Raw genomic sequence first — 13683 nt, forward strand, 5'->3', positions numbered from 1 at the left:
TGTGATGGCTATTTTCCTTTATTGTCATCTGGTGATCTGGCCAGTAGGTGAGTTTGTTTTTCAATGGAACAAGTTGCTCTTCAGATGTAGTAGTTAAAGGGTTGAGACAAGCCATTTACTACTGTGCTTACAATAATCAGCCTTGAATTATTCATGTAAAACATTTATCTTAAAGGAAAAAATAAATGTTTGCTGTAACTAATTATAGTGTTAGCTGGAGTTCATCTTCAATTTGTTAGTGTATCCAAATCTGCTAGCACATCTAACACTCCCCTCTCCCCAGATTAAGAATGCTTTTGTCCAAAGATGCTCTTGTGCATTCAAAGGCACTCTAATGTGAGAGGTGTGTTACTGGCAAGATCACCAGGTGAAAATAGAGGAGGAAAAAAAGCCTATAAAAATAAAACCAATGCAGCCACCAAATCTAATGATTGGTAAGCTGCAATATATTACAATTTTGTTTTTGGGTTTATTACTGCTTTAATACCGCTTTAAAGTAAACAGAAACCCTAGCTGAAAGTTTTTCAGTTTTGTAAAGCCCTAGGAAACAATTGCCATTTTTTAAAATATGCTTGTTTTGCAAATGTTTTGTCCTTTGTTATATTTCAGTGCTGCTGATCTCCTGAGGCTATTTGCAGCCACTTCCTGTCTACAGTTCCAAGAAAAAGTATGTGAACCCCTTGGGATTACGTGGAGTTTTGCATGAATTGGGCATAAAATGTGCTCTGAACGTCATCTAAGTCACAACAATAGAAGAACACAGTCTGCTGAACATAATACTACACAAATATTAGATGTTGCCATGGTTTAATTGCACATAACATGTAAACATTCACAGTGCAGGGAGGAAAAAGTATGTGAGGCCCTAGCTTAATGACTTCTCCCAGAGCTAATTGGAGCCAGGAGTGAGCCAACCTTGACTCCAATCAGTGTGATGATATTGGATGTGTTGCTGACAGCTGTCCTGCCCTTAAAAAACACACACCTGTTTTGGGTTTACTGGTTTCAAGAAGCACTGTCTGATGTGAACCATGCCTCGCAGAAAAGAGCTCTCAGAAGACCTACGATCAAGAATTGTTGACTTGCATGAAGCTGGAAAGGGTTATAAAAGTATCTCCAAAAGCCTTGATGTTCATGTGTCCACGGTAAGACAGACTGTCTACAAATGGAGAAAGTTTAGCACTGTTGCTACTCTCCCTAGGCGTGGTCGTCCTGTAAAAATGACTGCAAGAGCACAGCGCAGAATGCTGCATGAGGTAAAGAAGAATCCCAGAGTGTCAGCTAAAGATTTACAGAAATCTCTGGCACATGCTAACATTTTTGTTGACACATCTACAATAAGGAAAACATTAAACAAGAATAGAGTACATGGGAGGACACCACGGAGGAAGCCATTGCTGTCCAAAAACAATATTGCAGCACGTTTGAAGTTTGCAAAAGAGCACCTGGATGTTCCACAGCACTACTGGCAAAATATACTGCGGACAGATGAAACCAAGATTGAGTTGTTTGGGAAGAACACACAACACTATGTGTGGAGAAAAAAAGGCACAGCACACCAACATCAAAACCTCATCCCCACTGTAAAACATGGCGGAGGGAGCATCATGGTGTGGGGCTGCTTTGCTGCCTCAAGGCCTGGACGGATTGTTGTCATTGATGGGAAAATTAATTCCAGAGTTTATCAAGACATTTTGCAGGAAAACGTACGACCATCTGTCCGCCAACTGAAGCTCCGCAGAGGATGGGTGATGCTATAGGACAATGACCCAAAGCATACAAGTAATTCAACAAAACAATGGCTGCAACAGCACAGAATACGCCTTCTGGAGTGGCCCAGTCAGAGTCCTGACCTCAACCCGATTGAAATGCTGTGGCATGACCTTAAGAGAGCGATTCACACCAGACATCCCAAGAATATTGCTACACTGAAACAGTTTTGTGAAGAGGAGTGGTCCAAAATTACTCCAGATCGTTGTGCAGGTCTGATCTGCAACTACAGGAAACGTTTGGTTGAGTTTATTGCTGCTAAAGGAGGGTCAACCAGTTATTAAGTCCAAAGGTTCACATACTTTTCCTCCCTGCACTGTGAATGTTTACATGTTATGTGCAATTAAACCATGGCAACATCTAATGCTTGTGTAGTATTATGTTCAGCAGACTGTGTTCTTCTATTGTTGTGACTTAGATGACGTTCAGAGCACATTTTATGCCCAATTCATGCAAAACTCCATGTAATCCCAGGGGGTTCACATACTTTTTCTTGCAACTGTATATCCATGCACTCCAAAGATGCCTGCATGGTGTTTCTCATGGTGGGTTCCCTGATAATGACAACAGTGGGCCATACTTGTGTGATGTACCGTATTTTTCGCTCCATGAGACGCACTTTTTTCCCCCCAAAAAAGGGGGGAAAGTGTCAGTGCGTCTTATGGAGCGAATATAAAGCAGCCAGTCCGGTATTTCTGCCGCCACCATGTCAGAATACCGGGCCGGCCGCTCAGCTGTTCTCTCCTGCAGGGCCTTACCTGTTCCTCGCTCCAGCGCTGCACAGTCTTCCCGCGCTGGTTTCTGTGACAGCCGGGTGCCCACTGCGCATGTGCTGCGCTTTGTGAATGATCCGGTGTCTTCTGGGACACATGACAGGTCCCAGAAGGCACCGGGCCATTCACAAAGCGCAGCGCTTCTCGCGCATGCGCAGTGGGCAACGGCTGTCACAGAAGCCGGCCGGGGAAGAAGGAAGGAAGGACAACTCCGCGGAAGTGGGAGCGGGTACCTGTCAAATTCAGGTACCCGCTCCCCCTCCCTCCCCAAAGGTCAGCAGTCTCTGGTCATTCCCTGCACTGTCTGCAGTCTCTGGTCATTCCCTGCACTGTCTGCAGTCTCTGGTCATTCCCTGCACTGTCTGCAGTCTCTGGTCATTCCCTGCACTGTCTGCAGTTTCTGGTCATTCCCTGCACTGTCTGCAGTCTCTGGTCATTCCCTGCAATGTCTGCAGTCTCTGCTCATTCCCTGCACTGTCTGCAGTCTCTGGTCATCCCCTGTACTGTGTCCGCAGTCTCTGGTCATCCCCTGCACTGTGTCCGCAGTCTCTGGTCATCCCCTGCACTGTGTCCGCAGTCTCTAGTCATCTCCTGTACTGTGTCCGCAGTCTCTGGTCATCTCCTGTACTGTGTCCGCAGTCTCTGGTCATTCCCTGCACTGTCTGCAGTCTCTGGTCATCTCCTGCACTGTCTGCAGTCTCTGGTCATCTCCTGTACTGTGTCCGCAGTCTCTGGTCATCTCCTGTACTGTGTCCGCAGTCTCTGGTCATCTCCTGTACTGTGTCCGCAGTCTCTGGTCATCTCCTGTACTGTGTCCGCAGTCTCTGGTCATTCCCTGCACTGTCTGCAGTCTCTGGTCATCTCCTGTACTATGTCCGCAGTCTCTGGTCATCTCCTGTGCTGTGTCCGCAGTCTCTGGTCAACCCCTGTACTGTGTCTGCAGTCCATTGGTTCAGAATATTTTTTTTTTCTTGTTTTTCCCCTCCAAAACCTAGCTGCGTCTTATGGTCAGGTGCGTCTTATGGAGCGAAAAATACGGTATGTTGAAAGGGCACTTGTAGTCTCCATCAGTAGCCTGTGTGACAATGCAGAGGTACAACTGGGAGATTGGCACATGAGCATTGTCACCTTATAACAGGAAGTGCCTGAAAGCTGCAAATCTTTAATATTCAACATGACTTTCAAAATTGCATTAACACCTTAGAGCTGATGTCAGAGTTTAATGATCGGGCATACCTCCCAACTTTCTATGAAGAGAAAGAGACACACAAAGTATAGTAGGCAAAGGATAAATCTCTTTTAGATAAAAACAGAGTGCAGCGCTAAAAAATAATAAATACAAACGAAAAAAGTCCGTAATAATTAAATAGATGTATATATTATATTAACGAATCCCAAGGAATAGCTGGTAAAGCCCGGAGACAATGGAAAGAGTGCGCACTCACCGGACGCGCATGGGAAATGCGCATATAATAAATATCCCCTGGAATCTTATGGAAATGAAGAGAATAAGCTCCAACTCTGTAAATCATTCAGCCTGGAGATGTGTGAGAAAAGTCCGGAGATCCCCTTTACAGATGGTATGGTAATCAGCCAGGATCCAGAGCTCCGTCCCTCCGGTGGTGGTAAACACACACTACAGGAATCCTTCAAATGGATTTAGCTCCCAAACAGGAACCAAAAAACAGGTGCCCATAGTGTAGTAATTCAAACCAATTTTAATAAATAAAAAATCAGGGTAAAATACAGGGTAGTAGGCTGTGTACAATGAATATATTACAGCAGAGTACGCAGCAAAAGGTACTGACCCTAAGTTAAAATGGCCGCCGGGCTATCTCGTGGCTCCGGGCGGGAAATGACGTCATGCTCTGTCGGTTCCTCCTAAGGCCTTTCGTGCCCAAGCACATCATCAGAGGGGATACCAACCAACCGACAGAGCATGACGTCATTTCCCGCCCGGAGCAACGAGATAGCCCGGCGGCCATTTTAACTTAGGGTCAGTACCTTTTGCTGCGTACTCTGCTGTAATATATTCATTGTACACAGCCTACTACCCTGTATTTTACCCTGATTTTTTATTTATTAAAATTGGTTTGAATTACTACACTATGGGCACCTGTTTTTTGGTTCCTGTTTGGGAGCTAAATCCATTTGCAGGATTCCTGTAGTGTGTGTTTACCACCACCGGAGGGACGGAGCTCTGGATCCTGGCTGATTACCATACCATCTGTAAAGGGGATCTCCGGACTTTTCTCACACATCTCCAGGCTGAATGATTTACAGAGTTGGAGCTTATTCTCTTCATTTCCATAAGATTCCAGGGGATATTTATTATATGCGCATTTCCCATGCGCGTCCGGTGAGTGCGCACTCTTTCCATTGTCTCCGGGCTTTACCAGCTATTCCTTGGGATTCGTTAATATAATATATACATCTATTTAATTATTACAGACTTTTTTCGTTTGTATTTATTATTTTTTAGCGCTGCACTCTGTTTTTATCTGTTACTTGTGGGTATACTGTGATTACCTTTAGTGCCATAGCTGCTTACTTAGGAGCGCTCACTTTATACCATTTACGATAAATCTCTTTTGCTCCTCCAGTTATGCAACCCAGGAAAACTAAATATGCAAAAATTTATTGGTTAAAGACTCAAGTGCTTTTCTCATCACTGCACCCCTTTATAATGATTTTTCCAATTAACTATATGCAATTATTTAGAAGTTGGATGAAAAATATAGTATAACACTTTTGACAGTTAAATTGTACATTTTTACAGAGTTCTATACATCAAACCAAAGGGCGCACTGTGCTCACTAAGCTACAAAGGGTCTCCATTCCACTGGGGTCCCCTTTTTCTGAAAGCTGCTTAAAAATAGTTGTACTTCCATTAAAAAAACATTTTGGGTTCTACCCACGTGCACTATGGAAATGACCTCTGGGATCAACTTCATGCTGCATCTAAGACTGCTGAGCCCCCCCCCCCAGATTTCAGTTGCTCCCCTCGCAGGACCAGTGATAGTAGTATCAGGAATTGGGAGGCCAGGGGGCAGTGCGCAACCTCAGCAATCCTGAGAATGCCATCTGCACAGTGTCCCGCCCCAATGTCTTTTGTGTGGGGGGGGAAGGACCAAGAGACACCATATCATTTGTTGCATCCAACCAATCTGCACTATGGAAACAGATGACATTGATCCAGGGTGGGGAAACTTAAGAGGATGGAAGTCTTGCTTCCATCCAGATCTGCTCTAGCCCCCTTTTATAATACTGCAGCTGCCATGATGGGGTTTGACTCTGATGTGAAGTGGAGGACTTGAATGTGATTGGGGGGGGGGCTGTAGTGAAAAAAAGGAGCTCGGATGTAATAGAGGGTCCCTAATGTGAAGGGGGGCACTAATGTGAAGTGGAAATTCTAATGTCTAGAGGATGACTCTGATATGAGGGCAGGACTCTGATGTGAAGAAGAAACTCGTACCAAATGTGGCACCAAGGAGAGGATGGCACCATCATCCAATGCCAATGTCTGTGTCCTTCAGCCTAATAAATACAGTTTGGGACTGGGTGCCTTATAATTTTGCATACATTTAAAGGGTGAAATGACTGAAAATGCTTGAAAAACGCGGGCCTAATAGTACATAAAAGGCCTTCTTCCTAGGTGTTACATATCTGTACACTGGCATTTGTGCTGGAAGTGCTTTACATAGCACGCTCCCAGCATGGACACCAAGCTGTCACCTACAGCCTTGTGCTAAAAATCAGTAGCCAGAAGGTCTGATTTCCAATCACATGGTAACTGTGGTAACCTGTGAATGGCTTTTACAGTGATCATTCTAGAAAATTTGCCTCTGTATTCTATTTTTCCCCTAGTCAGAGGAGAAGACTATAAAAAAAAAAAAAAACTTGCAGCTGGAATTGCAGCCAAAGGTGGTTCTACAAAGTATTGATCAGGGGGGCTGAATACAAATGCACACCACACCTTTCAGATATAACAAAATGTGGAAAATTTCAAGGGGTATGAAAACTTTTTCAAGGTACTGTACATGTTCCACCTGTTTTTATGGTGGAATATGTAACGCACAGGGGTGGACTGACCATTTGGAAACTCAGGCACTGCCCAAGGGCCCGGGTCAGTAGGGGGCCCCATGAGATGCCCCTGGTACCTTTTTCATAGGCTTTTTTGAGTTTGGGGAAGGACACAGGGGCCCTATGATCCCCTATTGCCCTGGAGCCCCATGAGTTGTCAGTACGCCCCTGGTAATGCACCCACTCCTGCAGCCTCTCGCCGATCCCCCTTCTCATTGTGACAGTGAGCTGGGGATCTTCTCCCAGCACCCGTTGTCACAATTTGAGAAGAACACAGGGCTCCACCCTATCACAGAGATCTGTGAAAGAATGAACTACAAGTACTGTCATCCTTTGTGGCTGACAGCTTGTAGTTCTCAGTGAGCTACCAGGGCTCTAGTGAGCACTCTAGGTAGTTCATTGAGTCTTCCTGTCATTGTGTAACTGCCTACCCATATGAAGTATGAGCAGACATATTACAGTGACAGTCTGCAGGATCCCGAGATCGCATCCACATTCTATTGATCACGGGTGCAATGCTTTCCATGCTCCTAATAGTTTACTTGCAAAAAATGTGCATTTATTATGTTTTTGTTTACTATTTTGGGCCAGTTTTGCTTTAATAATAAAAAGAAATGAGTAGATATCCATTAACATTTACTACCAAAGGAAAGCTCATTTAATCCTGAAAAATCAAGGTATAATGTGCTTGGATGAACCAAGTAGTTGCAATGCTATGTACAGTTCTACTAACACATGCCAAAGTTGCAAAATTGTGTTCAGGTATTAAAATTTGTTTTAACATACAGACATTAAGGGGTTTAAATAAGCAGGGAAATGTTAGAACCTCTGTCAGCTTTTTATTGTTGTCTGTTTCTCCTTTGCAGATTTTCCCTCACTTCCTGTCTGATGAAAGATCATTCTGAGAAAAGAAGGACAAAATTTATCTAATGGAGCTTGACTGGGATTATAACCTTTCCCAATTCCATACAAAATAAAAAAAAAAAAAACTTTAATGACATTGGGCGTCATTCAACTCAGATGTGGGGGAGGATGAAGAAGGCATTGCTGAAGGTTAGAAGGGGTGAGTAATACTTTCAGGCCTTTCTTTTACAACTTGGGAGGGGGGACACAACAGTTAAAAAATAAATCCTAGATTTGTGGTTTAAAAGACAACTGTACCTTCACTGAGTGCTGATTTCCAGGTACAACATTATTTACACTGTTGTGGCTGCATTCGGTTTATTTTTTAGTACTTTTTTCTCTCTGTTTTCACCCGGTGATCTGGCCAGTAATACATCTCCTATACTAGAGTGCCTCAACTCTGGATGAAAGAGCAAAGGGACACAGAAGACAGTAGAACTGTATATCTGGGGAGAGGTAAGTGTTAGATAGATAGGACTAGCAGATTTATATACACTAACAAATTGAAGCTGAACGCCAGCCCATAATTTATAACAGTTACAGCAATCATTTTTTCTTTTGGGATTTTTTTCTTTTTGGAATCATTGTAAGCACTCCTGTCAGTGGTAAATGATTTGCCTCAACCCTCTAAATGTTACATCTGTAGGCCAGCTTGTTCTGCTGCAAAAATCAGACTTACTGGCTAGCAAGAGCATCCGATGAAAATAAAGGAAAAAGCCTAAAAAAGAAAATGAATGCAACCATCACATCTAAGAATGAGTAATAAATGTTTACTTTTGGGATCAATACCACTTTAACTGCAGATAAGCAACACAACTAGGTCACACCCCAGTTTGTGACTGGATAGTGAAGAAGCAGAAGCACTCTGATGAGCTCCTCCCTCTTCTCTCTCCAGTCTACTGCTGCATAGCTGCAGCATTAATTGTGGCTCCTCCTTCTCCTAATCTGAATTGTTCTATGCAGGGGATTAAAAAAGGCTGATGCTGAGACAAATTCCTGTACATTTAACTTTAATTATGTTTTTGTATTTAAATTATTGCAAAAGTGAATTTATTGGTAGTTTTATATCTGCCTGGGGCTCTGCTTTGATAAAGATGCCCCATTATACGTACGTGTATATTCATTTGAACTACTTTACGTTTTGTAGATTGATTGCACTTTCCGTGTATACTTTTGTGCTGCGGTGTTTATTTTTATATCTGACCTGTGTTTTTCTGTAACAGGAAGTTAAAAACGATTTAAGTAAATGCTCTTAGATCTGATAAATTGCTTTACAATTCCACAAATGTACAAGGTAGGACTGCTGATTGCAAGCATACAAAGCAAATGGCTCTTTTCAATGCTTTTCTTCAATTGTCAATTGAAAAGATTGATGTAGCAAAATTATATTGATACAACAGCAGAAAATCTGCAGGTGTTCCTAACATTATGTAACCCTAAAAACTGCCCGCATAGTTCGTGTTAAAGTTTGTGCAACACTATCCTCTTCTTTAGGTGCTAATTGTCTTTAAAACAGCAAAGGTTATACTCCAATGGTGTCCAGCCCAAAAGGGCATGTGGGCAACATATGTGGTCTGCAAGAGTGAAGGGCCACAACTGTATCCACTAATGTTTATTATAAAAAAAAATATCAGGAGACAAGCATATGTTTTGTAAGCCAGGAGAAAACAAGCATATAACTGAGATAACTCATTTCCCAGAACATCCATCCTTAGGGGCCCTTCTACTCTACCGTGTATTGCACACTGTCTAGGCACACCAAAATAGTGTGGGCAAATACTGGGCAGCCTTGTTGTTTTAAAATTCACAAACAAGCAGTGATATTTTTCTAGGAGACACAGAGCCAGCCAGTGAATCCTTCTGAAAATATAAAACTCCAGGAATGCATCTCGTACAGTACACAAATATTATTTAGAACATATATTGTATCTATATATATATATATATATATATATACATATACAGTGGGGAAAATAATTATTTATCATAGGTGTATTTTAAATGATAGAGGCAGAATATCAACCAAAAACCCAGAAAAAAACGATACAAATTTTATAAATTGAGTTACAGTTCAGTGAGTAAAATAAGTATTTGATCTCCTTCCAATCAACAATAATTCTGGCTCCCACAGACTGGCTATATGATTATGTGGTACACAGATTAGTCCTGTCAATTTAAGAAGGTGCTCCTAACAACAACTCATTATGTGTATAAAAGACACCTGTCCACAGAATCTCATTCTTCCATTCAAACCTCACCATCATGGGCAAATGACTGAGGAGCTGTCAAAGGACATCAGGACAAGATTGTAGACCTGCACAAGGATGAAATGAGCTACAAGACCATCAGCAAGAAGCTTGGTGAGAGGGAGACAACTGTTGGAGCAATTATTCGCAAATAGAAGAAATACAAAATGACCATCAAACGCCCTCAGTCTGAAGCTCCATGCAAGATTTCACTTTATGGGGTAAGGATGATTATGAGAAAAGTGAGAGATCAGCTCAGAACTACACGGGAGAAGCTTGTGAATGATCTCAAGGCAGTTGGGACTACAGTCACCAAACAAACTATTGGTAACACAATATGCCGCCATGGATTGAAATCCTAAAGTGCCCGCAAGGTCCTCCTCCTCATGGAGGCACATATACAGGCCCATCTAAAATTTGCTAATGAACATCTAAATGATTCAGAGAAGGATTTGGAGAAAGTGCTGTGGTCAGTTGAGACCAAAATTTAGCTCTTCGGCATTAACTTGACTCGCCGTGCTTGGAGGAAGAAAAATGCTGACTGCGACCCTAAGAACACCACCCTTACAGTCAAGCACAGAGGTGGAAACATTATGCTTTGGGGCTGTGTCTCTACTAAAGTACAGGTACATGCCGACTTTGCCGCATTGAAGGGCCAATGGACGTGGCCATGTATTGTAAAATCTTGGATGAGAACCTTCTTCGCTCAGACAAAACACTGAATATGGGTTGTGAATGGTTCTAGCATGACAATGACCAAAAACATACCGCCAAGGCAACAAAGAAGTGGCTCAAGAAGAAGCACTTAAGGTCATCGAGTGGCCTAGCCAGTCTCCAGACCTTAATCCTATATAAAATGTATGGAGGGAGCTGAAACTTTGAGTTGCCAAGCAACAGCCAAGAAACCTTAAGATCTGTACAGAAGAGTGAACCAAAATCCCTCCTGAGATGTGTGCAAACTTGGTAACCAACCACAAAAAACATCTTACCTTTGTGTTTGCCAACAAGGGTTTCTCCACCAAATACTAAGTCATGGTTTGCTTTAGGATCAAATACTTATTTTACTCACTGAACTGCAACTCAATTTATAACTTTTGTATCATGTGTTTTATCTGGATTTTTGGTTGACATTCTGTCTCCATCATTTACAATACACCTATGAAAAAAATTATAGACCCTTCATTTCTTTCTCAGTCGGAAAACCTACAAAATCTGCAGGGGATCAAATAATTATTTTCCCTACTGTATATATATACTGTATATAGTTTGCATGTTCTCCCTGTGCCTGCATGAGTTTCCTCCCACACTCCAAAGATATACTGGTAGGTAAATTATCTCCTGTCTAACTTGGCCCTAGTATGTGTATGTATGAATGTGAGTTAGGAACCTTAAATTGTAAGCTCCTTGAGGGTAGGTACTGATGTCAATGTACCATGTATATGTGTAAAGCGCTGTGTAAACTGACAGCACTATATAAGTACCTGTAATAGATAGATAGATAGATAGATAGATAGATAGATAGATAGATAGATAGATAGATATTTATAATTAGATTTTCAGCTACAGATTGACTCCTAAGTGGCATTATATTGTACAGCAAAATAATAAAGGAAATACCATATTCTCACCTCTTTGTATGACAGCCACTCATAAGGCTGGTTCGGTTTCCTGGATCCTAAACATGGTTCATTTTCTATAAAAAAAGTGTGTTTTACAGTTAGTAAAACTATATACTGTATTTCATTACAACACTGATAAACAAATATTCTATTCTATAGTCACAGTATACATTCTGATTTTATAACATCAGCATTGTACTAGCAATACAAACAATAGTTTGTTTTTATTTGACAACCAAATATAAGCTTACTTGAAAAATCTCATTTCATGTTGTGAGTTGGGCCTGTCCGCTGGACCTCTCTTTCCACAACTTGGATAAAGCACTACATATCCCATGGTACCTGTGATTCCTGTCCTGACTCCGCCTCCTGAAACTCCTCCTCTCAGCACCTCTGTAGTTCAGAAGGCAGGCTCTGTGAAATGTGTGACACAGCAGTGCTTACTCACAGGGCATAGTGACTACGTGTCACAGAATTCAATGAAGTAAAACCTCAATATTATTCAGATTAATAGGAGTAGGCTAGAAATAATTTAATTGTAGAGATACATATATTGGGCTAGCCATGTCTTTCCCATACATATTTCTTCTCCACTCACTCATTGTGCCCTTTTTCTTTAGAAAAGTCCTACAACTCTTTTGAACTTTTGTTGAATTAGCAATAATGGTTCTATTCATGCCACAGAAACCATGGCTAAGACATACTGTCAGTTTGAATGAATTAAATGAGTCTATAAGACGTAACTGAAACTCACATTTAAAGGAAAAGTTCACCCTTGGGAACATGTTACATGTTCCACCTGTTTTCCCAAAACTGCAGCTGCCACCCGCATGCCTGCCCCCCTCCCTCTGACAGACAGTACAGGGAAAAGTCTCCCTATACTATCTGTCAAATTTGAAAACAGTGTGGCTCCACCCACATGGACGCAACGTTCATTCACGGACGGTTGTCGTCTTATAGTTTTTAATGAACTACCTTGGCGCTGTGGGGTCCTGTGGTAGTTCATTGAAGCAGTATACATGCAGTACACCCACACATCGGTGAGGAGGAAGACCTGCGGGAACATGTGAGTGGGTTTTTCTTTTACTGATATTAAAAGAGTCTTGGTGAAAGTAATACTGCACTTAGAGGATTCTTTCTTTGGCTCACTGGGTTGGTGAGCGATTATTCTTCAGAAGCTTCCGGTCTGGGGCAATGGGAGTCCCTTATGAGATCCACATTGTGAGGAAAGGTACCTGTCTTCAGGAATAGGGATCCAGGGTGATCCTGAAAGCTGTTTGACCCCTGGGGGTCACTTTGAGGAGGTGAGGAGGCAATTTAGCCTTAGTAGGAGAAGAGTGTGGACACGCTCACGGAGTACAAGCACTATTTGCGCATTGCATGAATTTCATATCACTTATTGATTACTTCATGGACGTTTTGTTTTGAATTATTTGAGTGGCATTTGAAGTGTGGAGACTTTATTGCACTTAAGCACTATTCGATTATCCTCCTTTGAAGGGGGCTTGCATCATTGTCTTATTGTGTGGGCACTATTTTTAAGATATTATTTTGAGTGGCACTATATATTTAAGATACATTTTATTTATTTAATATATTTAATATTATTTACATTATGTATTATTGACACTTTTTCATGTGAGCATTTTTTATGTATTGCACTTAGTATTTATATGAGCGCTGCACTATTTATGATTATCATACACACTGTTTGGGTACCAGTTGAAGTGTTGGCAGCTTTCAATAGGTAGACTTCCTTTCAGCGCAGGAGGACCTTTTTCCCTAGTTCATTGAAGCTACCTACCAGAATATCTGCTTGCTCGTACATTCCGTACGGCAAGCAGATATTCTGACAGGTCTGCAGGAGACCTGCATGGCATCAGTGATCTACTGATCATTGGTGCACTGCTTTCCAGGCTCCTGTAGACAAAAATAATAAATGCACATTTTTTACCTGCAAAAAAATGCATTTATTATTTTTGTCTAAAAGGTGAACGTATCCTTTAAAAAATTAGTACCCTGATATTCTTCAACCTCAATAACAAAAGATAGTAATATAAAACAACTAAAGAGGCCACCAAGATGGCCACATATTTTGTATTCCACACTTTTGTATTCCACAGCTTTTGTTTTGTATGATATACTTTTAATAAAAATGTATTGTAACTGAAATAAAATATCCAATAGCCTGAGCATTTTTACCTACTCAATGTTCCTTCTCATTGAAATTTTTGAAAGCAGACCTACAACTGACTGTATAATTTGGGTTTCTTCTGAGGACTAAGTACA

The 13683-nt window shown here is 41.6% G+C and overlaps 1 protein-coding gene across 8 annotated transcripts in view; it reads right to left on the reverse strand.

The window, feature by feature from the left end:
- The window catches only part of ACSL6 (acyl-CoA synthetase long chain family member 6), a 265006-nt gene that overhangs the window by 73281 nt on the left and 178042 nt on the right, over positions 1-13683 (reverse strand). For all 8 annotated transcript variants that reach the window (XM_089694072.1, XM_089694068.1, XM_089694067.1 and 5 more), the window contains one exon: positions 11404-11468. In XM_089694072.1, the coding sequence (XP_089550198.1) occupies positions 11404-11468 (65 nt within the window). The remainder of the gene's footprint in view (positions 1-11403; positions 11469-13683) is intronic.

The sequence above is a fragment of the Staurois parvus genome, unplaced genomic scaffold, assembly GCF_062004578.1.
Source record: "Staurois parvus isolate SC_StPar_1 unplaced genomic scaffold, SC_StPar_1.0 ptg000648l, whole genome shotgun sequence".
In the NCBI taxonomy this organism is placed as follows: Eukaryota; Metazoa; Chordata; class Amphibia; order Anura; family Ranidae; genus Staurois; species Staurois parvus.